This window comes from Fusarium tjaetaba, assembly GCF_013396195.1.
Source record: "Fusarium tjaetaba strain NRRL 66243 chromosome Unknown NRRL66243_c0000481, whole genome shotgun sequence".
NCBI classification, from domain to species: domain Eukaryota; kingdom Fungi; phylum Ascomycota; class Sordariomycetes; order Hypocreales; family Nectriaceae; genus Fusarium; species Fusarium tjaetaba.
The window spans coordinates 20,626-42,989 of NW_023501677.1; the positions used below are offsets into that span (position 1 = coordinate 20,626).

The window sequence follows — 22,364 nt, forward strand, 5'->3', positions numbered from 1 at the left end:
CCTCGAACACAATCATGTTTGACAAGAAATGCATGTATCACCAAAAAAGCCACAAAGTCTTGAATCATTTCTTTAATTCCAGATTCATCAAGACGCATATCAGATCCACCGTTGGGACCCCGCTGGCCGGATCTCCCTCCGCCTCTCCCCCGGACTCTTCGATGCTGGGCAGAGAAACAGGCTCAGGGAGTGCCTTGCAGATGGGATCAATCGCCGAGTTGACATTGGCTGTGGACGCTGAGTCTCCTCTCTGATGCTGGTCAATCAGCTGTGTTATGTTCCGCTGACCTAAACCAGCCGAGGTGACTGTTTGTTACAGGTCGCGTGGCATGTGTCAATGGGCTTACCCTTAACCTACGGAGTGCAGTAGTTATTTGGTAAAGAACCAATAACCTATGTTTTCATGTTTCTGTCTTCACTCTCCCAGGCTTGATTTCATTCATGCACTGCCACTCTGGGTTTCTCTTGGCGTCTTAACTCGTGTGCATAAAGACGCCACCATTTGGGAGCCAAGCATTTACTAGGTTGCTGCTAGGTTACCCCATATTCAAGCTCGTTCGTAGCCAAGGCCTGGCGATGGTCAGGTGTACTGGTGAGGGGGTGGGCGTGACTGTTTGAGGATTATACCTTGTTGAATACGGATACAGTGACTATCTTTTCAGACTGCATTACGAGACTTTCAGAATCCTGACAAATTCAGGATCAGTTTAGGACTGCGAACGCACTCGCAGGCCCCACGAGCTGTCAAGATAGTCCAGTGTAACCCAATCCTTCAATCCTTTAAACTATCTGCCCAGCTGAGATGTTTGTGTGTGGATGGACGAGTGACATGTCCGTCACCCAACGGAACACAGCTCCAGAGGCCGGAAGTTTCCTCTTAGGCAAGAATCCATGTCAAGGAAGCGTCCACAATACTCAGGAAGATGAAGAACAAACAATGCCGAGCCTCGGGACCAGCAGCGGAAGCACGGCTTTCTTGGTTGAAACCCGAGGGCCCGCGACAGAAAAAGTCAAACTATATGAGTGTCACCTGAAGCAATTGAACTCCCACCTCCGAGGAAGCTCTAATATGAATCAAACATGATACTCGTGCTCTATATAATGAGGGGATCTGTAGAGTTGGGAGTCTGAAGGGACGTATCAAGGGGCTTGTTGCTTGCTCCTTGGCCTAGACCATTCCATCTGCCAATTTCTGAATGAGATAATGTATGTAATTTGGCCATGGTATCTAGTTAGATTCCGCTTTGACAAGTCAAGCCTCGTTGAGCTAAGTTAGATGACGGCTGTTGATAGTGACGTGAATAAAATGACGAGTAATGCTCTGTTTCGGCAGTTAAGAGTTGTTCTGCCGTTTGATCGAAATTCTTTAAAGGCAGATTCTTCCATCGTTCCATTATCGATATCACTTTCTGAAGGTTGCACGTTGCAGAAACCAAATTCCTGTTCCCTGGACCCTGGATTTAGCGTTGCAGATCTGCAACTGGAGTTCTCTGAAGGGGAAAGGGATTCAGGGGTATCAGCGTCAACTTCCAATGAGCATTAGCTTCTCTCATGCAATTATGTATGTATGCAGCCCAGTAAGAGCTGAACGAACTGCCGAATGATCAACTCTTCAATTTGGTACAGACAGCTCTCGAAATGATCGAAATCACTGCATAATTATAGTTAAAAGTCCTCTAGAACTCGTACTGATTAGTACGACTCGCTTATCCTCGCAGTCAATTACAGCAATCCAATCAATATCTCGCCTACTAGAGACGCGTACCTGTCGTGGCGGGGCTCACAGACGCTCATTGGTCGCCGTGGTTTTGGAATGGCAGTTCAGGGGCATAATGACCCCCAAATTACATTGGAGACGGGGGCTTCTTCACTTGAAATGCATACGTAAGCGAGAGCCTCACCTTTTTTGCCTCGTAACTTTATTTGTTTTTCCTCTTCAACGTCGAACTTGTCTCGGATTTCATATTAAAGACCCTCGATCTGATTTGTTCAAAAGTGCAACACCTACAGCAAGCATCAGCTCTGCTCACGATGGTGGTACGCAGAAGTACTGAGCAGTCAAACGCTTGGCTCAAACCTGTCGAGGATGATGAAGATGAGGGCTTTCTCACTGTGGCCGAAGATGCCGAAGCCAAAGGAATTCTCGATGATGGCAACAGATCGACGCTCAACTTGACGACGACCGAGCTTCCTGTGTATATGAACATTCACCGGTAAACTCGCCCTTATCCTTGCTCAATCCCTGCCTGCAGCTCAGAACCGCATGTTCTTGGTGAGCCATTGTAAAGCTCGCCAAGAATCGTAATACGCCTACGTACCATGAGGAGTCAGCGTGCTAACTCTCCTTGAGTGTAGAGTCCGACGGTTAGTTCTTGCGAGTATTGGTAAGTCTCATCTCATCCCAATTCGTATATAAATAATGAAGCCTAATATGAATCAGATGATCCTTATACTATGGAGCACTTCAGAGATCCCAAGATGAACGCTCTGGTTGTGAGGCCTCTAGTCGAAAGACTTTATAACCCAGACGATATCTCAGTCGGTGAGTTTGAAGCGCAGAATCTCACCTGGGAGTCTTCTCTGACTCCTCCCCGCCAGTTTATTGCTTGTTAGCAAACCGTGTATCTTTCCTAAGAGAGCAGTCTAAGGAGGTTCATCAGAGTGTCAACCAGGCGCGTGCAATTCTATGCGAGCTGCTCGCTAGTCGGGTCCTACGCCGCTTCCACGAGGACAACCCAGGACCACAAGGTCTTTTGCTGCTCTCGCACATCCTCGTTGAGGGCTTCGATCCATTCCAAGGAGCCCCTAGTCACATGGAGCGTCCAGCTAACCGACCCCAATGGCCTGGATCTGGTGATGCTTCTGGCTCTGAGAGAAAAGTCACAGCTCTTGAGTTGGCAATTGTCTCTGAAAGCAAGTTCTTCATCAGCTCTGCAGCCTGTCAACGAGCTGTCGATGCAGTTCATAACGGTCAAATCATTTATACGCCCCTTTCATTTATGGATTTCCTTCCAGACCACTATAAACGACGGCCTATCTCTCTTTACGACCCTCGGACAGCACCTCTCCTCAACCACCACCGTCTCATTGTTCCTCGCAACCGAAATCTCATCGAACTCGTTCACTTTGTCATCCTGCTGGTGCTCTACGTGATGACCATGATCTCTCGCCATTCTGAGGTTAATATGTGGGAGTTCGCGTTTTGTATATACACCTTCGGTTGGCTCCTCGAAAAGATGGCTGCTATTATCGAGCATGGCTGGGCAGTTCACGCACAGAACCTATGGGCTTTTCTTGACATCACTTTTGCCTCCATCTTTGGCGCCTATTTTATTCTCCGCATCTACGACTTTCTCCTCGATCAGCTTCATTCTGGCTATGGACTACCGATTCTCTGTATCGCAGCACCTGTCATGTTGACCCGGGTTGCTTTCAACCTACTGCCGAACAACCTTGTCTTTATCTCTGTTCATGCTATGATGAAGGACTTTACTGTACTGACCTTCCTTGCCACCTGGTGCTTTACCGGCTTCCTGCTCGCTTTGCAGTGGCTTGTTAGTGCGAGCAACGATGGCGATGAGGAGTTCAGCTGGTACGTAGTGGGCAAATGGATGCTCTGGATTTGGTTCGGTCTAGATGGTGAGGGTATTGAGGAGTCGGTGCGGTTCCATATCATCCTTGGTCCTGCGTTGATGATTGCCTTTGCATTCCTGGGCAACACGCTCTTTCTGACCATTCTCATTGCCATGCTCACAAACACCTTCTCCAAGATCGTCGCCGATGAAACGGCCGAGATTCAGTTCCGACGCGCTGTTTTGACTTTCGAGGGCGTCAAGAGTGATTCTATCTTTGCCTACCCCCCTCCCTTCAACATCTTGGCTCTGATGGTGCTCCTACCCCTGAAGCTTGTCACCACCGCTCGGATCTTCCACATTGTCAACGTGGCCCTCATTCGAACTCTCAATATGCCAACTCTCCTCCTCATTAGCTTTGTGGAGCGACGCCGTCTTTGGATGCAGTCCAGACGTGCTTCGGGCAAAAGATCCAAGTGGCAGTTCACATCTCTGTCACCTCATAATGATGTCCAGGCAGTCTTCAAATCTATTCCACCAACTGAGATTTCAGACATCATCGATCAACTCGACCCGTTGGGTGAAGTCCCAATTCTCGAGGACGATCTGATGCCTACGATGACAGGTGACAACCCTCAGTCGAAGCTGAGAAGATGGAGAATGTTGCAACGAGAGGGGCATCGCCGAACAGATGATGCAGACGCGTGGAGTAGCTCAAGCAGCATAAAGAACGAGTAGACAATATCGAAGTTACAAGTACAGCATGGCATGGCATCGGCGAAAGGAGTTTATTTTTGGTTGATTATATGAGTGGGAGGAGTTTTCCGACTTTTACAGCAAGACAAGAATGATATAAGAATTATATATAGAAAGAGTAGATGAACTATACCTTGTAATTCGAGATTTACGAGCTCTGTAACCAGTTCTGCTCCTGCTTAGCATTTTGTAAGAAGTGAGATAGTACAGCAACGCAGCTTGATGCAAGTCATGAGATACAGCAATCGTAGTGACAGAGGCATTCCATGAATACGTAAGACTATCTATCCCATACTGTCTTTGTTATGAAAATATAGTAATATCTATATCAGCATTAAAATGTACATGTTATCAAAATCTGTCATTGTTTCACTTTAGGTTAAGCAAATACTACCTATAGACTATAGTATAGTTAAGTAATTATTCTAGGAGTGAAGCTGTACTTGGAGGACCCACTCAAGCTGTTGGCCCCGTGGTCATGGATGTCAAACGGGAACTAAAGTAGAGAAGCCCGAAACTTTCATAGACAAACATCACCACCACCAACGCGACTATAACAAGGAATAGCAATTGGATAACTTTTAATATACCTAAAAGTCATTAATTACACGCACACACGATACGGAACGAAGAGACACACCTGGAATCTACTCATAATGGCACACGGCGACGACCAACCGCTGTCTATACGACCATCTCCCGTCGCCGATCGCAAACCTCAGAACATCGCAGAGTTTATTGCTCGCGCCAACGCGCAACCTGGAGGGTTCAGAGCTATAAGCGAGGCCAAGCTAAGGGAGGAGCTTGCCCAAGAGGAAGCGGAGTATGGGGATGCGCTAGACAGAGACGTTGATATGGCCGAAGGGGACCAAGACGACGACGACGACGAGGATGCGCCGAGAGACCTCCAGGAAGTGCGCATGGAAATGCTAAAGAACCTTGAGTATGGAAGCCCGCTACAACATGATCATAAACTGACATCTCTCAGCGCCGCGGGAAATACAGCTCTTCTTACCCTCGACTTCCTCTCCCTCCTCATCTCGAAACAGAACCCTACACAGGCTGGCGTCACTCTATCGCAAGGCCTACGCGACATGGTCGGCATCGGTACATTGGGCACCGACAGGCTTGATAACCCACCCGTGACTCCAGCCAAAGTACAAGAACAGGAGAACATAGCATTGGGTCTAGCACTCACACAGACCAACAAAGCACGGGATGCTGCCGAGGCTGCTAGTGCGTTCCTGGAGAAAGAAGTTGCAGTTGAGGGCAGGTACTGGGAGGAGATTACAGCAGTTCAAAAGTCCGGGTGGTCGATATCCAGAGTGCCCCAAGAAAGGCACACACTTGGTGTTCGATTCGGTTTCTCAGAAGGTATGCCTCCCTTTGATGGGCTTGCCAGCGCACGACCGTACTAACATGACCAATAGCTGCACCCGAGTACAGGAATAGTCTAGCACCCATGAGGCGAGGCAATGACGGGGCAGTCCAGCTTGATTGCGGCCGGCTGGGAGGAGTGTCTGAGCGAGTTGTCGTGACATATGAAAGAGACGGTCAAGTTACCGGCCGCTCTGCTTTACCAGCTGAGACGGCTGCTGACGCTCCCTTGGAAGAGCGTGTTCTCGAAGCCCGGAATACCATCTTCTCACAAGAGCTATGGCACGAACTGACACGCGAAGCCCGCACCCTTGCAGCATACGATGTCAAGCCATACGACTCCCGCCTCATCTGCGATATTGATCCAGCATCCAAATCAAGGGTCATCTTAGAACTGGTGCCGCTTGGCCCTCTAGCTTCTTCAGACCATGATCTCCCTGATAACCGAATCGCTGAGACGATATCCCTTGCGTTGCATACCCTCCTTGGCTACGCTCATCGACAGAACGAGCTCACGAGAACTCGCCCTATTCCGCCTCACATCCCACGATCGAGAGGCCAGCAAACACATGTTCTTCTCCGTCCTATAATCGCTCGCCTCATGCACCTCCACAACGTCCAAGTCGTTACTAAGCACATTGGCGTCCTCGTTCAGTCTCTTCAGCGCGCTGGCTTCCCGTCCCGTTTCGTCCTCAGCACAACCCCTATTTCTCTCAACGACTCAGATCCCGCGAATCAGGGACCCAACCAGCTTGCATCGTCGCAGATCATGATTCGGAATATGCTGCAGCCCATCGAGTTCAACATCAAACTAACCATTCTTCCCAATGTCAGCTTCACCGTCCGCGGCCGGACATTCCTCATGCCCGTCACAGCCACTTATTACTATGTAATCACTCCCCCGAACTCACCTCTTTCCGCTGCATGTGCACCATATCGGGAGGGATATCCAGACGCAAATGCACTGGCTGATTACCTCGGCACTGCTACCACGCGTCTTCTCGTCGAGCACTACCTTGCTATTCTCCCCTCCCCATGGTCCAAAGGCATACAGGGCAATGCCATTCTCAACGCCAAGAACGAGGATTGCCGAATGGTCTTCACAGTCACGGAAGAGCCGGCCCTCCATTTAAAGAGCACGTCTATCGTTGACGGGCAGCTGGTGTCCCAGGAATGGACGTGGGCAGACGACGATACCAAAACACACGTTCAGGACATCATAGATACCGAGGTTTCTAAATCGAACCTCTAAGACTTGGTCGCCTTCGGCTGAAAGGGTAGGACAGGAAGGTAGATAGTACATGCCAGCTTTTGATGGTGCTCAAAAGGGCTACACCAGCTGTGGTGTAGTATAGTCACACCACGCATACAATACAATCACGCCCATTCTTGCCTCCCAATTGGAAACAGTGTGATATGTACTGAAATCATTTCTCTAACGTTGACACGGTTCATCTACGGATTGTTTGCCCTAGTGCAACATGCACGCCGCCTGCAATTAACACTGAACTGAATACATCTGCGAAGCATTTTCCTTGAGCTCACACCCCAGAATATCCCATGGTGGAATCATTGTCCATGTCCCGTTGCTCACATGATCGCATTAAGGAAATTCCTTAGTCGAGTTAACACCGCGAGATGGTCCTTCAGCTCCCACGATGTAAAGGTCGCAGCCCTGTCTGTAACTGTCATAACTCGTCCAACTCTAAAAAAGCAAGCCGTATCCCTTGATACTGTACAATATGATAATTGATATTGTGACATTTGTTGGTCAACATACATCTATTAGCGGTTGAATCCGAAAAGATTCTTGAGGTCGTTGATACTGAGACGGCCGATCTTGCTGCCTGCAGTCTCGTCCAGCGCAGCCTCCACCATCTCCTTTTTCTTGTTTTGCAATTCTACGATTCGGTCTTCGACAGTCTCCTTGGTCAAAATGCGATACACCTTCACCTCCTGTTGTTGCCCAATTCGATACGCCCGATCGACGGCTTGCATCTCGATGTATGGATTCCAGAAAGGATCCATAATAATCACACGAGACGCGGCGGTGAGGTTCAGGCCTGCATTTCCAGCTCGGAGGGAAACCAGCATAACCTTGGTGTCATTTCGCTCGCGGAAATTCTGAGCCGCAATGTTGCGAAGAGTCGCGGACATTGAGCCGTCGTATCTCTCTGGCTTAGCCATCTTCTCATGTGACATGGCGACCTGTAGCAGATCCAATAACAGGGTCCACTGAGAAAAGATGATGGTCTTCTCACCGGTTTCCTCGATCTTCTTGATAAGATTCATGCATTCTGTGACCTTGGCGGCGGGTTCCCAGGTCTTGCGTAGATACCGCATGTACTTTTTGAACGCCTCGCGGTTCTTGTAAGCCTCCTTGCGCAGGGTCTTAAGCATGGCAGGCTTGACATCCGATGACTTTGCCTTCCCCTTGTTCTTCCATTTCCCCTTCCCTTTGCTCTGTTTCTTGACCAATACCTTTTCATCCTCGTCCGGAAATTCGTCGTTAACGATGAAACCTTTGAGATTGCCCTTTTTGTCCACCTCATCATCTGACTCATACTCTGAGTCTGAGTCTGAGTCATCGTCAGATTCATCGGCAGCTGCTTCCATGCTGGATTCTTTCTTGACGGTTTCCGGCATGTGCACCTCACGAAAGATGTCGTAGGTAAAACACTTGACAGGGTCGAATTGGCCGCGACAGACGGGGCACTTAGCCCGGCTGCTTTCATTTCCCTCCTGCAAATTGACCGACGAAGCGCTTTCTACAATCTTAACCAAGCATTCACTGCAACTATCGTGGCCGCAGGGAATAAAAAAGCTGGGGCATTGAATGGCATCATAGCAGATGGGACATTCGAACGCCCCGACCTCCTTGATCCTATCCACTATAGCTTGATCCAACTCTTTGACCAGCTGCTTTTTATCTTCATCTGGGATAGACGAAGAGGCGGCCTCGTCGACATCCAGATTGAGATGTGGATGGCAACAAGCCTGGCGCAAGCGAAGCAAGAGAACAAGAATGTTGGAGTAGTTCTTGCTGACCGTCCCATCACGAAGATATTTGCTGAACTGGACCCTGGCATGCTTTTCAAGCTGGGAATAGAAATCGCGCTCCTCGGGTGACAATTCGGCATAGATGATTTCTTCCGTCTTCTCGGGGAGCACAAGGATAGGCTTACCGTTGAGTTTTGAGCTTTTCTTACGTCGGAGCATGATGGCTTTGAGAAGTGCTTGTAGCTTATCCATTGCCACGTGTTTGGGGTCTCCATTGCGGCCAAATAGAACACCAAATCCCTGACTGAACATTAGCGACAAACTGGCATTTGAAGGTTAAATTGGCATACCTGTCGGAACTCTTCCCACTTCGAGTACGGTTTAATCCTCAGGAACTTGACAAGAGAGTACAGTTCTATGATTCCATTCATCATGGGTGTTCCTGTCAGACACCATCGGTGGATCGATTTCAGTTGGGTGCAAGCTTTGGCACCCTTTGTGTCCTTGTTCTTAATGCATTGTGCCTCATCAAGAATGACACGGTAAAATTGGGCCTTGACTGGGTGCAGAAGTGATAGTTTGGAACTGATGGTCGTGTCGTTCCAGTTGATGTTTCCTCCCCTTTCCTTATGATCCTCCACGATCTTTTCAAATCGCTTAAGCTCTTGTGACACCGTACCATATGTTGTCAGCACCACGTCGTATCTAAGCAAATCATCAATCGAGGCCTTTTTGCCGTGATGAACATATACTGAGAGCCGGTGTGTTGGTTTGGTCTTGGTAGCAATTTCTTCTTCCCATTGACGTAGGAGCGCCACAGGGGCAACGATGAGGTTTGTCTAACATCTTAGTAAACTAACTTGTTTGTCAATCGGAGATACGCACCTTTGGCCTTGTGGGTGCCCGTCGGTCCAGGAGGAGTGAAAGTGTTGAAATTGTCTTTCCGAGCCCCATGTCATCAGCAAGAATACCACCTTTGTTTGTCCCTGATTCCATTTTCTTCATCCAGGCTAGAGCAATGTCCTGATGGGGATACAGGGGTCTCTTCAACCCTTCCGGTGCCTCGCCTAGAACTGCCTTGGGAAGATCCATATCAGCAGAGATATTTTTCAGGAGAGCATCAAGTTCTCCTTGGTCGAGCTGAGGCGTATGGAAACTGTCCGCTTCTCTCGCGAAACTCATCAGATGGGGGTTTATTGGCGTGCCATCGGCATCTAGCCCGCTTACGAAGTCAAGTCCGTTACTCCATCGAGTCAAATTGGCGAGTCCTGATAAATTTGATGAAGAACTGGGTGAGCTGTAATTGTTAGGCCAGACGCCAGCAGGAGGCGCCCCAGCATGACGCCTAGTCAGGTCTGGGTAGTTCATGCCGGAAGCCAGGATCGGACGACCAGAAGGAGTTGGTGGTTGGCGAGTAACAGATCCAGCGAAGATAAGATCCGGGTCGTCCTTGATGGCGTTGTGGTTTGAGAATGTTGCCACAGGTATGTACTGAGGGACCATGCGCCTTTGGGGTATGTTGAAAGCTGGCCCGGCACCTGAAGAATCATCCCATCGCGCATCATAAGCGCCAGGGATCCGAAAGAGGTCGTCATCTGCGTCATCAAGCGGGGTAGAAAGGGCAGGCTGGCTGTTCATGAGTCGTGTAAAGGCGTTATTTTGAGAAGATTGTGAGCCTGAAGGTTGACTGGAAGCGCCTTGACTCGCAAGTTGTCTCGCGAGCTGTTGGTCTCCCCATTCCTGCTTTTGTCTCCCTTCAGCCTTGAGTTGTTCAGCGATGAAGTCGGATCCTATGTCATCATCGTCCCTGGTGTTCTTCTGTCAGCAGTGAAGGAGACAATAATACTACCAAGCAGCTTTACCCAGTAAGGTCTATGAAGTCGATATGGTCACCAGCATTGCCGTAGGCCATGGCAGTCGAGAAGGTATTATCTTCAGGGGAAATGCGGCGTGTCTTGGCATGATTGTCATGGAAGGAGAGGCGAGCTGAGTCGGCACCCCTCTTTCGATCAGGTAAACGCCAAACACCGTGTCGTGATGGAGATTGCATGGCTTTTGATGCTCCAGGCTCAGCATCCTCTGGAGAAAGGTCAGCTTAATGCTCTTGGCTGTAGGCCTATTGAGTGATAAAATCAGGGATTGGAAAGCAACACATGAAGTAAAAAGATCCAGTCAGAAGAGCTTGGGTGCTAAAGATATGACATGGGCAATAAAGAAGAAATCTTATATGAAATGTGCATTGAGTTTGTTTCAAGAGCTTCGTACCTAGAGTTGATGATCCAGGGAAACGATCTTCGGGGGCGTGGTGATGAGATTCACCAGCTGCAAGTGATGTTAGACAATGAGAAAACAATGAGAAAACAATGCCGTTAGGGAGGACGTACTAGTAGTACCAGGCTCCTTCTTCTGTTTCAAGGTTTGAAGAAGCTTCTTGAGGTGAACAATCTGCGAGTGAGCATCTTGTCTCATATCCTCAGCCCCATCATACGTTGCGTCAGAAAGGGACTCTAAGATAACCTTTTGCACTGTCAGCTCCTCCTGGATCTGCTCAAGACTCATCGAGGTTGTGTCAGCCATCTTGCTGCAGCCTTGAGAAAGGCGAATGAGACAGCGCACAGGCGCAACGACAGCATTCAAGACCCTCTCGGTCAGCGACAGCGACAGGCCACCGGAGGCAAGGGGCCGCCGCCCATGAAGGTTCCAAGGGTACGCAGCAAGACCTCGGGATGCTTGAGGCGGCAGGGTAGTGATGGCTGGCCTATCACAATCCCTATCACGATCTCGCAGTACCAGTTATCGCAAGATGGATGATGTTAGAGGCCTTCATTCGTCGCACGTGCACAAATGGAGGGTGCAAGCGGCTGAAGTTGATTGTCAGTTGATATTGTAAGGTTCACATTCAATTTTGAGGTGGAGCTCCTTCAGGGACGACTATACCGGGAGTATGGGAAGGAGCCTAGGGAGCTCGCCGCGTCACGCGTTAAGCGATTCACTGCAGTTGAAAGTGGAGGACGGCCTGAGGAGCTAATGCAGGCAGCACCTCAACAGCCATTGTATGCACCTATTGTTAGTGGGGGAGGGGCAATCATTCCTGGATGACAGGCAGTGGCCCTCCACCTTGAAATGGAATGGATCCCTTGCATAAAATCATTAATCATTATCAGAGCCTGCCTTAGCGCCGCCTAAGCTGAGTTAGGTACCTGCCTACCTAGCCTACTGCAATCATTTTCAGATAGAGATCTCTATACGGCATTATAACTTGAGGAGCCTCACATAAGGCAGTTCTTGAGTAAAGGCATGGACGACTCCAAGGTATTTTAGCCGACTATACCTAAGTAAGTACCTAACCTAAGCAAGGCATGATACCTACCAACTTACCTTGCCTCAACCCAAGGTACTACTACTACCTTGGGTACTATGCAGGAAACTGAGGCGGAGTGCAACAAACGTTCTTCGGCCATGTCTCAAATCCCACCACCTCTTTGATGCAGGCAAAAGTACGTTTTTAAGGGAATAGGCTATGTGAATGAACACCTACATGCAGTGTACACCGCCTCTTGATAAAATGTCCTAATACGTGGCACTCTTGCAAAGAGCACAAAGGTCACACAAACAAAGTGCAACACCAGTGTGAGGTGTGCACAGCATTCCGCCTCGTTTTCAAACAGGCAAGGTTGAAAGGAGAAAAAAAGAAAGGATATCAGATTTGTGCCAACTTTGCTTGGACGAATCCAAAGCCTCGTCCTGCCCGTCGCAATGTCAAACGCCTTGTGCTCCTTCATGGCCCCTTTGAACGCCGAAAAATACAAAGAAATATGCACAGCATTTCCAAACCTGGGTACCATAGGTACAGGATATACATAGATATTCACAGTTCAATCATCATCTCCAGTGATTTTATGCCAGACTTTCTCCACTTTGTGAGTGAACCAATCCCAGATTCCTTGGTCTTTCTCATCATCATCGTCACCACTGTCACTATCGCTGTCGCTGTCGCTGTCACTATCACCATCCTTACCTCCGCTGTCCTTAGAGGGGACAGCCGACTTTGATGGTTTCGTGGGTTTCTTGAGTGAGACTGTCGCCTTGGCGGACTGCGTAGGGGCAACTGGGACCGTAGGTCGTTCAGGCTGGGTGGGCTTTTGGGGCACAGTTGGCCGCTCGGGATGACTTGGCTTCTCCGGCAAAGTTGGGCGAGCCGGCTTCTTGGGGGCGGACGGAGGATCGGCAGGTTCCTCGAGTGTATCTTCGGGCTTGTGCACGCCGATGGGCTTCAGGGGAAGCCGTAAAGTTCCGTTGTTGGGGCTGGGCGTCAAACCAACGGAGTCGCACAACATGTTGTACACCTCAATGTTTTCTGGTCATCCAAATCAGTAAGTGAGATGAAAAAGCACACTATCAGAAATCAACTTACGGAAAACTTCGATCTGGCTGTTCGCTGGGTGGGGGAATGCAGGGCCACGGGCAATGAAAATGGCCCTCATAAGTGGATGCTCATGGTCATAACCATGCAGGCCCCGCGGATGATATACGAGATTCTTCTTCTTTCCTTCTTCAACATTGAACTCATCTTTGGTGACAATGGCCCATCCTGTCTCGGGAACAACCCACAAAGGGGCGATGCGGTGATGCTTGGAGAAGTGATATCGCTCGGGCATGTCGACATCACGAAGATAGACTTCAAAGTTGGGGTTTGACTTTGACTTCTCCTTGAGCTCATCGTAGAGCCCTTTCAGATCGTCGGGATTCTTGGGACGAAGACCGTAGAGCGGCCAGCCATCGATATGTTCAATCTTGTCAGTATCGATGAGGTCTTCGAGCTGGATTAGTCTTGAGATATCCGTGGTTGCCATCCCGTGATCGGAGACGACAATCACATTGACAATGTCGGTCAAGTTGCGTTGCTCAAGACCATGGAAGACCTGCCCCATCATGCTGTCCACGTTACTGATGGTTTGGCGGATCTCGGTGGAGTTGGGACCGAATTTATGACCATCACTATCGACATGAGGAACGTAAGCGGCAATCAATTGGGGTCGCATGTTGCCAGTGTCCACGGTCTTGTCCTCAAAACCGGGCATATCAAGAAACTCCATGATTCTGGCGACCTTGTTCTCAAGTGTTTCTTTGCCATTGAACTTATCCATCAAGCTTGGTTCAGTGTGGAGGACATGTGCCTCGCTTCCTGGCCACATATGGACAGCACTCCGAACCCCTTGTTTCTCTGCTGTAACCCAGAAAGGCTCTCCTCCCCACCATTTTGGGTCGAGGCTCTGGCCAGGATGGGTGTAGTAGAATTGCGATTGCATGTCAGGATCCCAGAAGGTGTTGCTGACGATGCCATGGCTTTCGGGATATAAGCCTGTCGCAAGAGTGTAATGGTTCGGGAACGTGACTGATGGAAAAGAAGGATGCATCCATTTCGGCGACACTCCCTCAGCAACGAACGAGTTCAAGGTAGGCGTCAATCCACGTTGGAGGAAGTCGGCGCGGAAACCATCCAGGCTGATGATGAGGGACGTGGGCGCAAAGAGGGCGGTCCCATTGCTGACCAGGGGTTGGTTCGCCTTGGTGAATCTGTTCCTGCGATTCTTGGATAGCTTCCAGGCTAATAGAATCAAGATCGCGAAGCCTATGGCGATCAGGGAGTGAATGAAGACCCACCGGCGCCAGCTGCGACGTCGCTGGGCCTTTGCTTCGGCAATCATATTTAGATGATGTCGATCCAATTCGTCACTATCATCCCTCTCGCTGCTCTCGCCAGTTGAGCTTCCCTCCTTCATACCTCCCTCTTCCATCTCATACATCAACTCTCCGTCCTCTCCATGTTGAGCATGCTCCACAAGTTTCTCTCGCTTCTTCTGTCTCCGTTGGCGTCGAGTTTTTCGCTTCTCAATCACAAGATTTTCGGCGGAGCTGTTGATCGAACGATTCCCTGAACTGCTTCCTCGACGACCAAAGATTTTGCCTATATTAGGTACTGCGAGTCCTGAGCCACGGCGCTCCCGTTCTTTCTTTTGTCGCGAATCGGTAACAAGTCGGTCGATATCTTCCTCCTCCATCAACACGATACGATCATGAGCACGCAATTCTCTACTGTTTCTCGCGCGCGAGATAAGTTCGTCATCGTCGGTATCGGTATCTTGATCGCTACGGGAGTGAAGAGACGAAGCATCGTCGTCGTATGCGACAGGAGAGAGGAACGAAGCATTGTCGCGATCCTCCCTAGAAGAATTCGTATTTAAGTTGTGGAAGGACATGATGACTTGACGTCGAAATGTCTCTCAGGAACATGAAATGTCCTCGCATCTGCTACGTCGCCGCCGTCGCATTTATTAGGGAATTTCTATTTAAGGGGATGTAAGACATGGTTAGACCCTTGGGTGGGATAAGCCATGTTGAATGCCGCGAATGAGACCGGGGGTAACTTCCACCGGCTCCGTTTTTGACCCACAATCGATGTCAATGGTGCGATCATGTTGTTGGTTCTACGGATACAGCCTATGAACTTTGAATCAGATATAAATGGCTGACTGTTCGGCCCTTGCAGAGCTCTAACCAAGCCTCAATCATTGATTACCCATGGAACATGTTAGCAACAGGAGAGATACTTCTTATTCATCTTCATTTACACTGGGCGAAAGGGATGCTCAGCCACACATATCAATAGCATCACAGACTACCTAGACAAACAGTCACAGACACCTTGTTGGCAAGTTTCGTCCCTGAATTCATGCGGCCCCATCTAGCTACCTTCATCTTAGTCCAAACACTAAAAATGATAGTCCCCCCTACCTATGGTGGATGAACCTCAAGATAGGTGGGCAAAATAAAAGGCTTGCGGTTTGTGTGGATCGAACACACGACCTTCAGATATCGAATCCCGAAGTTTGACTTCAGTCTGACGCTCTCCCAACTGAGCTAAACCCGCTGTTGCTTATTACTGTCACTCATATTACACCTGATGTTGACTGCCGATGGTAAATCAAAGAGGGTGAGGAACATTTGATATTGCCACGATCAAGGGATGTAAAAGTAGACTGTGGGATTGAAGTCGTAATCAAAAGGCCACCCATTAACACTTGCATTGTCCTGTATTTATTATCATCCAACTCATGGGCTTTGCTGAACCTTGATTGACTTTCTATAATTTCCCACCTTTGCTTGCAAACCAACCCTCAGCCTCATCTCGTCCCAATAAACTTGAAATCATAATCCTCCCAAAGACATCTATATCATCTGCCTTGGCTTCAGCGAGGACACCATTAAAGATGGCATCCGTCACCACATAGTGCTCCTTATCTCGCCACGCTTTAGCAAATTCCAATGGGGTCATAGCACTCCATAAATAGGCGGACAATGTCCATGAGTGGCATAGACCAAGCCTTCCATCACACTGGAGCATCTTGCAGCCGGACATGATACGATAGGTCTGTACAAGATAGAATGAGAATAAGAGAGTCCGGCGCAGTGACTCCTGGAGAATCCAATCTTGCCAGAAGGCCCTTGTCGGGGCTATAGGGTATAGCGGAAGCGTGCCAGGTGTGCCCTCGATGCCAAACTGGACATAGGAGAACAATGACATCGCGGAAGCTTCTATGGCTGGGATAATTCGTTCTGCTGATGTACGGGCACCTATGTCGCCGTCATAGAGCCTTATTATCTGGTAAAGGATGAGGGCCTGGGTATGAGCTAGACAGTCCAGGGGCGTTATCGGTGGCGGCGCTGAGAGTAGGTCGTTGACGCGAGATTCTATGCTACGAAATATGATGGGAGAATTGACGCGGTTCTTCACCAGGTACAACGCACAGGAGGAGTGGGCATCTGCGTTGATGTTAGTGAGCGCAGACGACAGTTGAGCGCTGATCTTCACCCTGCATAGACCGGGGCATGGCATCTTTATAGAGGAGTGGATGACACCACGGTGTTTGATTCTCAAGAACCATCTTCTTTGGGGCTTCTTTGATCTCGTCAACAGCCCACTGAAGGCGATTCAAGATATGTGCTGAGACATTGCCAAAATCTTGTGTTGACGGGCCAGCTAATGCCAAAGGCTGTTGAGCAAGTTCTAGTGCCACATCTTCTAGTGGGAGATCAAACGTATCCAGGCCATTAGAGCTTGCATCAATTCTTGAGATGATGGTATTGAAATCTTCTATGATGGACTCGCTGATGGGAATGCTGCCAAAAACTTGAGGGGACGTTTCACTAGTACTCAACAGACAATGTGGTACTGTCTCGGGCGATTCAGACTGAGGGGTCAACTGTCCCCGTATCGTCCTTGTGGGATACTGGCAAGATATCTGTCTCTGAGAGCATCGAAGACATGCGGGTAGAGCAAAGTCGCAACGCCGCTTCGCTTTAGTGCAAGCAGTACAGGACTTCCGCCGACTTGGGGGGTTGCGGCGTTCTCGAGCGGTAAGAGACATATTAGAAAAGACAAGCTGTAGTGGTTTACTATGCGTGGAAGTGAAATTAAGTGATACTAATGATTATGATGTTAGATTATCTAGGTATGCAGTGGAAAGTGGGGCCAGGCGGAATTCCGCCTGGTCAAACACATTCTCACTGCAATCTCCTACGCCATCAAATCAGCCGCTCACGATCTTCAGTGAGAATAGCGTTATGGGATAGAAGAGTCCCGCAAGCCACCCCGTTGGGTATCTTCTATATAATGAGGGCCTCTGGTACTTCAAAGAGATTAAATAGTTGACCTCACATATAATCTGCATGCCACCTAGTTAACTTTGCACACCCTGGACATCATTTAGATAACAACTTGGATATGTCTACCCCTCAAATATTCGTCTCAGGCGCAACAGGTTGTCAGGGAGGCTCTGTCTCTCGCTACCTGCGATCCAAGGGCATTGCTGTCCACGCCCTTGCCCGCGATCCTAACTCTGATAAGGCCAAAGCTCTTGAGGCTATTGGGGTCAAGCTTGTTCCTGGAGACTATGACAACAAAGCGGCTCTTGGAGAGGCCATGAAGGGCTGTACAGGCCTCTTTCTTGTCCTTATGCCCGACTTCACAGACCTCACTGCTGAGAGGCGATGGGCTACCAACGTCTTGAATAGTGGCAAAGAAGCTGGCGTCAAGCATGCCATCTTCTCAAGCGGCTTCAGCGCTGGCAATCCCGACCAACTGACTGCCATGGAGCCAGGAAGCTTCACCGATATAATCATGCGCAATAAGCATGCAATCGAAAACCAGACTCGCGATGCAGGCTTCCAGTACTGGACAATCTTGCGCCCGGGAGCTTTCATGGCCAACTATGTCGAACCCTTTGTCAGGATGTATCCCGACCTCGTTGACAAAGGAGTCTTCGCAACTGCTATGAAACCTAACACTGTTCTTCCCTTGACTGATACAGCCACTATCGGAAAGTTTGGTGGCGAAGCATTTCTGCACCCAGCCAAGTTTCATGGAAAGGCGATCACGTATGCTGATGAGTGGATTGAAGTGGAAACCATCTTACAGAAGCTCTCCAAAGCCGTGGGAAGGGATCTCAAGGGAGAGTACCTTTCTGATGGAGAGATAATGGATCAGAAAGCCACGAACCCTTTCATAGCTGGCCAACTTGTCATGAGAGACATGGCCAATCTTGCGACCAAGGAAGAAGTTGAAGTATGGGGAATCTCGCTGAGCACATTCGATCAGTTCATTGAACGGGAGACACAGGCGCTTCATGAAACATACCACAAGGCAGCTTCAATGGCACGAGCACCTGAAGTTCATGAGCGGCTGATTTGATGGCATAGCAGACTGCTGTGAGAATGTGTTTGTCGATGATATTAAATCGTTGTTGAAATGATGATAGAACATACGACAAATTATAGCACCAGCTAAATCTCTGCGTGAAATAAGTGTGCACTACTCTTACTCTGAGCCATATGTAGTATCTTGTCAGAAAGGACAGACACCTGTGAGTTTGTATTTAATTGTGTGTGACACCTCGACTCTGCCGTTGTAGCTAGGAGGCCTTCTTTCTTATGGCACCCCAGTCCAAGTTGTATAGATAATACTCAAAAGCCTGCGCCGACAGGCTGTCAACCGATATGCGCCGTAACCGTCAAAACGCCCCCAAAATGCCACAAGCATCCGTTAAACCCTAGTTGAGCGTGTATTGCCAAGAATGTCGCAAGTCTCGACCCCTTTGATTAAGAAAAGATGATTATCCAGCACAGGAAAAGATCACTGTGCTACCCCGATGGCCCCTGGAGCTTCACGTTGACTCACGCCCACTTCGGCGTTGTGGGCGGCACTCTTACTGTTCGTATCGTGTGATAGACCAGGTTCCTAGGCGCCTGGAGTGGTGTCGTCTGTCGCGTTCTCCTGTTGCGTGTAGCTTCTATTGCCACCAGCGGAACTTCCTGCAGCACTGCTTGATTCGCCAATACCTCCTACTGCCCAGTCCCCTCGAGATTGCCGCGCCGAGGCTGACGCTGGATAAATTCCGTCAGAGTCATATAGAGTGCTTCCTCTCATTGCTGGGTTTTGTGGCCATCCCAAAGGCATACTAGACACCCGGCGATGTTGCCCCTGACTTTGATTGGTAACGCCGGCTGGCGCATCGTTTGTATCAGGGCTGTTGGTGTTGTCTTGGGAGCTGCCATTGCTTGATGTCGCAAAGACCGCAGCATTCTTCTCGTTGGTATCCCTCTTGTCCTTCTTATGTCCCAATACCGCGGCTGCGCCCCCGCCAGCAGCCAAAGCGGCAACGACAGCAGCGGCTGAGGATCCAAAACTCCGAAACTGATCAATGGGGCCGGTGTCTGATGTTTCGTCAAAGAATATCCAGAACATACCGGCGAGGAGGCCGGCGAGAATCAAAATGGTAATAATGGCGGCACCAGCCTTATCACCGGCAGGTAAAGGTTTATAATCCAAATCAGGGGTCGTTCGTCCAACGTCTTCGGCACCACCGCCAGGGTTGGCTTTGCTTGTTCCTCCAGTGTCCTTCGTTAATGGGGCCGGTCGATCCTGGATCATGCATGCAAGAGTAACTTCCAATGCGGCCATTTGTTGACCAATGGAGACATCGCCCTCGAACTTGTCCTTGGTCCAATAGAGACTACACATTCGATTGTTGTCACCTCCCGTGCACTTGTCCGTGGCTGCAACAGCGGAAGCACGCAAAAGGGGCATGATAGTGTCGCGAGTATGGGGAGCCCATTGCGTAGTGACAGCAAGCCAGCGGCTCAGATATGCCTTGAAAGACTTCTGGTCGAGGTTGCAAAGTTTCACGGGCTCACAGGCTACCTCTGTCATGATGTTCTTTTCAGGCCCCGAGAAAAAGACTTTGGCGCCCACAAGAAGATTGTCCAGGCGATCCTTCCAGACCTGGCTTTCGGTAAAGTTGTACATGGCAGCAGCGCCGAGAATCATGCCGCCCGCGTTATAAGAGAACTGGTAGGGGACGAGTTTCGTGCAGTTGTTGCCGATATGAGCACCGTCATAAACGTACCAGCTCTTAGGGTCAATGAACTCGACTGCTTCCATCCAGTCCCATGTTCTATCTGCCCAGTCGGCATAACTGCTATTGCCAGTGAAGAGAGCGAGGCGGGCACCTAGAGCAAAGAAACAAGCTTGAGAAATCGTATTCTTGTAGTCGTAACCCCTATTCCACTGCAATCGGTTGTTAGCCCATGAATACCAATTTCGACTGAAGATAAACATTTGACGCTAGGCACCCCAGTGACGCCACGAAGATTTTGACAGGTGATGATGGCGCAAGTCCGAAAATATACATAATTGAATCACTAACCTGAAAAATTTGCCATCTCAAACCGCCATTGCAATGCTCTGTATCCCAACGAGCTGCCTGGGTATTGAAGACGGCTTGTGCAAGTCCAAGCCATTGTGGCTGGTCTTCTGCAGGGTGGGGGAAGTTGTACTCGGCAGCCGACATGACAGTAAGTCCCCAGAATCCCTGATCATCGTTTCCCTCGGTTCTTGTCTGGTTAATGGGCATGTAATCATCGTGATCGCCAACCTGGAAAAGAAGTGCCTGTTTGGTGATTTCGACATATTGAGAATCTCCGGTGTATGCCCAATAATCGACGAGTGTTCCCATAAAGGCGCCAGCGTACCACCCTGGCAGGAATTGTTAGTATCAACAGATGGAGCAATGTTGATTTGGGGAACGCGTCCGTACAATAATAAGGATCAGGTAGTAGACCTGGGGTTTGTCCGGGTTCGTCGCCATGATACATGCCAACCATATCCTTGGCGATTGATTTGGCAATCGAATTAATCGAACCTGAAGTGAGTTTCTACGTCAGAATGCGCGGCATCGGGAGGACAAAGTACCAAGCGGCTCGGCGACTGTTTCACGGTGTAACTCACTCGTCGAATTAGGATCCAGTTGGTAGGCCAAGGAAAAGCGATTGAGCGTCAGTAGCAGGGCAGCTATGATGCCGCCTGCACCGAGCCTTGGCTCTGATCTCGATGTTGACGGGAAGCGCATGTCGACGATGAAGCGAGAGCGGTGATGAGCTCAAAGACGACAACGACGATACGTGTCGAGCTTCATGAGGATGCAAAGATAGAAAGAGAAAGAAACGAGCGAAAGGATGACGATGAGAAGTGGAGAGAGAGAGAGACAGGCTGTGGGCGGAGGTTACCTGCGAATGAATCACTGAGTGACCTGAGTGAGTTGGGATGGCAGCCCAGGGTGGCTAGGAGCCTAAGAATGGAAGGAACCTCGACAAAGAAGCAGGGGTTAGGCATTACCTTACCTAGAAGCGGGATTACCTTAAGGTAAGGTAAGGTAGAGCTAAAGCCAGTTTAGGTGCACAAGTTACCTACTCTTGTTTTTTTTACCTCAGTTTAGGTATTATAAGGTCACAGAGGGTGGAAACTTTAAAAGTTGGAGGTCGGGCACTCAGTGCAAGAGTTGATCAAGGGCGACAATGAGATCAATTGGGGGCTGACAGAAGAAGATCGGGAGGTATATGATATATTTGCCAGTCATTGGATGCTTCCTTGCACAAGAGGTTGAGCAAATGGCAGTAAATTGCCCTCGTGTAGCAATTCGAGGTACATCGTCACCTCCAATTAATCATAAAAGTAACCTTTTTTCCGTAAGCGGGAGCCATTCAAAAAGTCCCATCCAATCCTCTAGTTAGCCCGGGCATAGCCATGGAGATACGAGGAGGAAATGTCACTGACTACCTAACTGTTCTTGATAACATTTGAATGTTTCACCTCTCGAAATATCGTTAGATGAATGCATACCACTCACCCATTCAACTCGTATCGGGCACCTCGGATATACATACATGCCATCCCACTGCATCATTATTAGCAGCTCACAGCTGAATAATTCCCCTCCGACCCGCCATCCCCAAGTCCAAGCTAGCCTCTTATGCGTAGAGATTTGCCAATACGAGCAGACGCGGACCTGGAACGGCCGCCCTAAACTCCACCCTCTGCAAGCTCTAAGGCTCCATCGATGCGGCCGAGTTAGCGTGAGGGATCCAGATGTGATGTGCCAAACCCAGACGGGCCAAGTCCAGTCTGTATCTGAATGGTATGTACGGATACATACCTATCGACCTCTCGAAATAGAATATCACAATCTGAAGAGCAAGTCTCGGTAGCACGGCAGCCAAGAATATGTGATAACGTCAGATATAGGGAAACCGGCCACCCCTAGA

At 49.3% G+C, this 22,364-nt stretch overlaps 6 protein-coding genes across 6 annotated transcripts; 3 read left to right on the forward strand and 3 right to left on the reverse strand.

The window, feature by feature from the left end:
- Nucleotides 1–2,031: 2,031 nt before the first annotated feature.
- On the forward strand, nucleotides 2,032–4,310 carry FTJAE_13812 (calcium channel YVC1; the record flags this gene model as incomplete). Its single annotated transcript, XM_037346991.1, has 4 exons — nucleotides 2,032–2,213; nucleotides 2,356–2,384; nucleotides 2,441–2,542; nucleotides 2,599–4,310. The coding sequence occupies 4 exons, from the start codon at nucleotides 2,032–2,034 to the stop codon at nucleotides 4,308–4,310; spliced, it is 2,025 nt and encodes a 674-aa protein (XP_037199168.1).
- Nucleotides 4,311–4,984: 674 nt separating this feature from the next.
- Nucleotides 4,985–6,957, forward strand: FTJAE_13813 (mediator of RNA polymerase II transcription subunit 17; the record flags this gene model as incomplete). Its single annotated transcript, XM_037346992.1, has 3 exons — nucleotides 4,985–5,271; nucleotides 5,317–5,702; nucleotides 5,759–6,957. 3 exons carry the CDS (start codon nucleotides 4,985–4,987, stop codon nucleotides 6,955–6,957), a joined length of 1,872 nt encoding a protein of 623 aa, XP_037199169.1.
- A 533-nt stretch (nucleotides 6,958–7,490) lies between these two features.
- On the reverse strand, nucleotides 7,491–11,282 carry FTJAE_13814 (DNA repair RAD16; the record flags this gene model as incomplete). The annotated part of the gene is made up of 6 exons (XM_037346993.1): nucleotides 7,491–9,005; nucleotides 9,056–9,544; nucleotides 9,591–10,512; nucleotides 10,568–10,784; nucleotides 10,971–11,027; nucleotides 11,090–11,282. 6 exons carry the CDS (start codon nucleotides 11,280–11,282, stop codon nucleotides 7,491–7,493), a joined length of 3,393 nt encoding a protein of 1,130 aa, XP_037199170.1.
- A 1,298-nt stretch (nucleotides 11,283–12,580) lies between these two features.
- FTJAE_13815 (ectonucleotide pyrophosphatase phosphodiesterase) lies at nucleotides 12,581–14,965 on the reverse strand (the record flags this gene model as incomplete). The annotated part of the gene is made up of 2 exons (XM_037346994.1): nucleotides 12,581–13,062; nucleotides 13,120–14,965. 2 exons carry the CDS (start codon nucleotides 14,963–14,965, stop codon nucleotides 12,581–12,583), a joined length of 2,328 nt encoding a protein of 775 aa, XP_037199171.1.
- Nucleotides 14,966–17,490: 2,525 nt separating this feature from the next.
- On the forward strand, nucleotides 17,491–18,456 carry FTJAE_13816 (nad dependent epimerase; the record flags this gene model as incomplete). The annotated part of the gene is made up of 1 exon (XM_037346995.1): nucleotides 17,491–18,456. The coding sequence occupies one exon, from the start codon at nucleotides 17,491–17,493 to the stop codon at nucleotides 18,454–18,456; it is 966 nt and encodes a 321-aa protein (XP_037199172.1).
- A 546-nt stretch (nucleotides 18,457–19,002) lies between these two features.
- On the reverse strand, nucleotides 19,003–21,172 carry FTJAE_13817 (mannan endo-1 6-alpha-mannosidase DCW1; the record flags this gene model as incomplete). The annotated part of the gene is made up of 4 exons (XM_037346996.1): nucleotides 19,003–20,331; nucleotides 20,471–20,799; nucleotides 20,861–20,965; nucleotides 21,016–21,172. The coding sequence occupies 4 exons, from the start codon at nucleotides 21,170–21,172 to the stop codon at nucleotides 19,003–19,005; spliced, it is 1,920 nt and encodes a 639-aa protein (XP_037199173.1).
- Nucleotides 21,173–22,364: the final 1,192 nt, after the last annotated feature.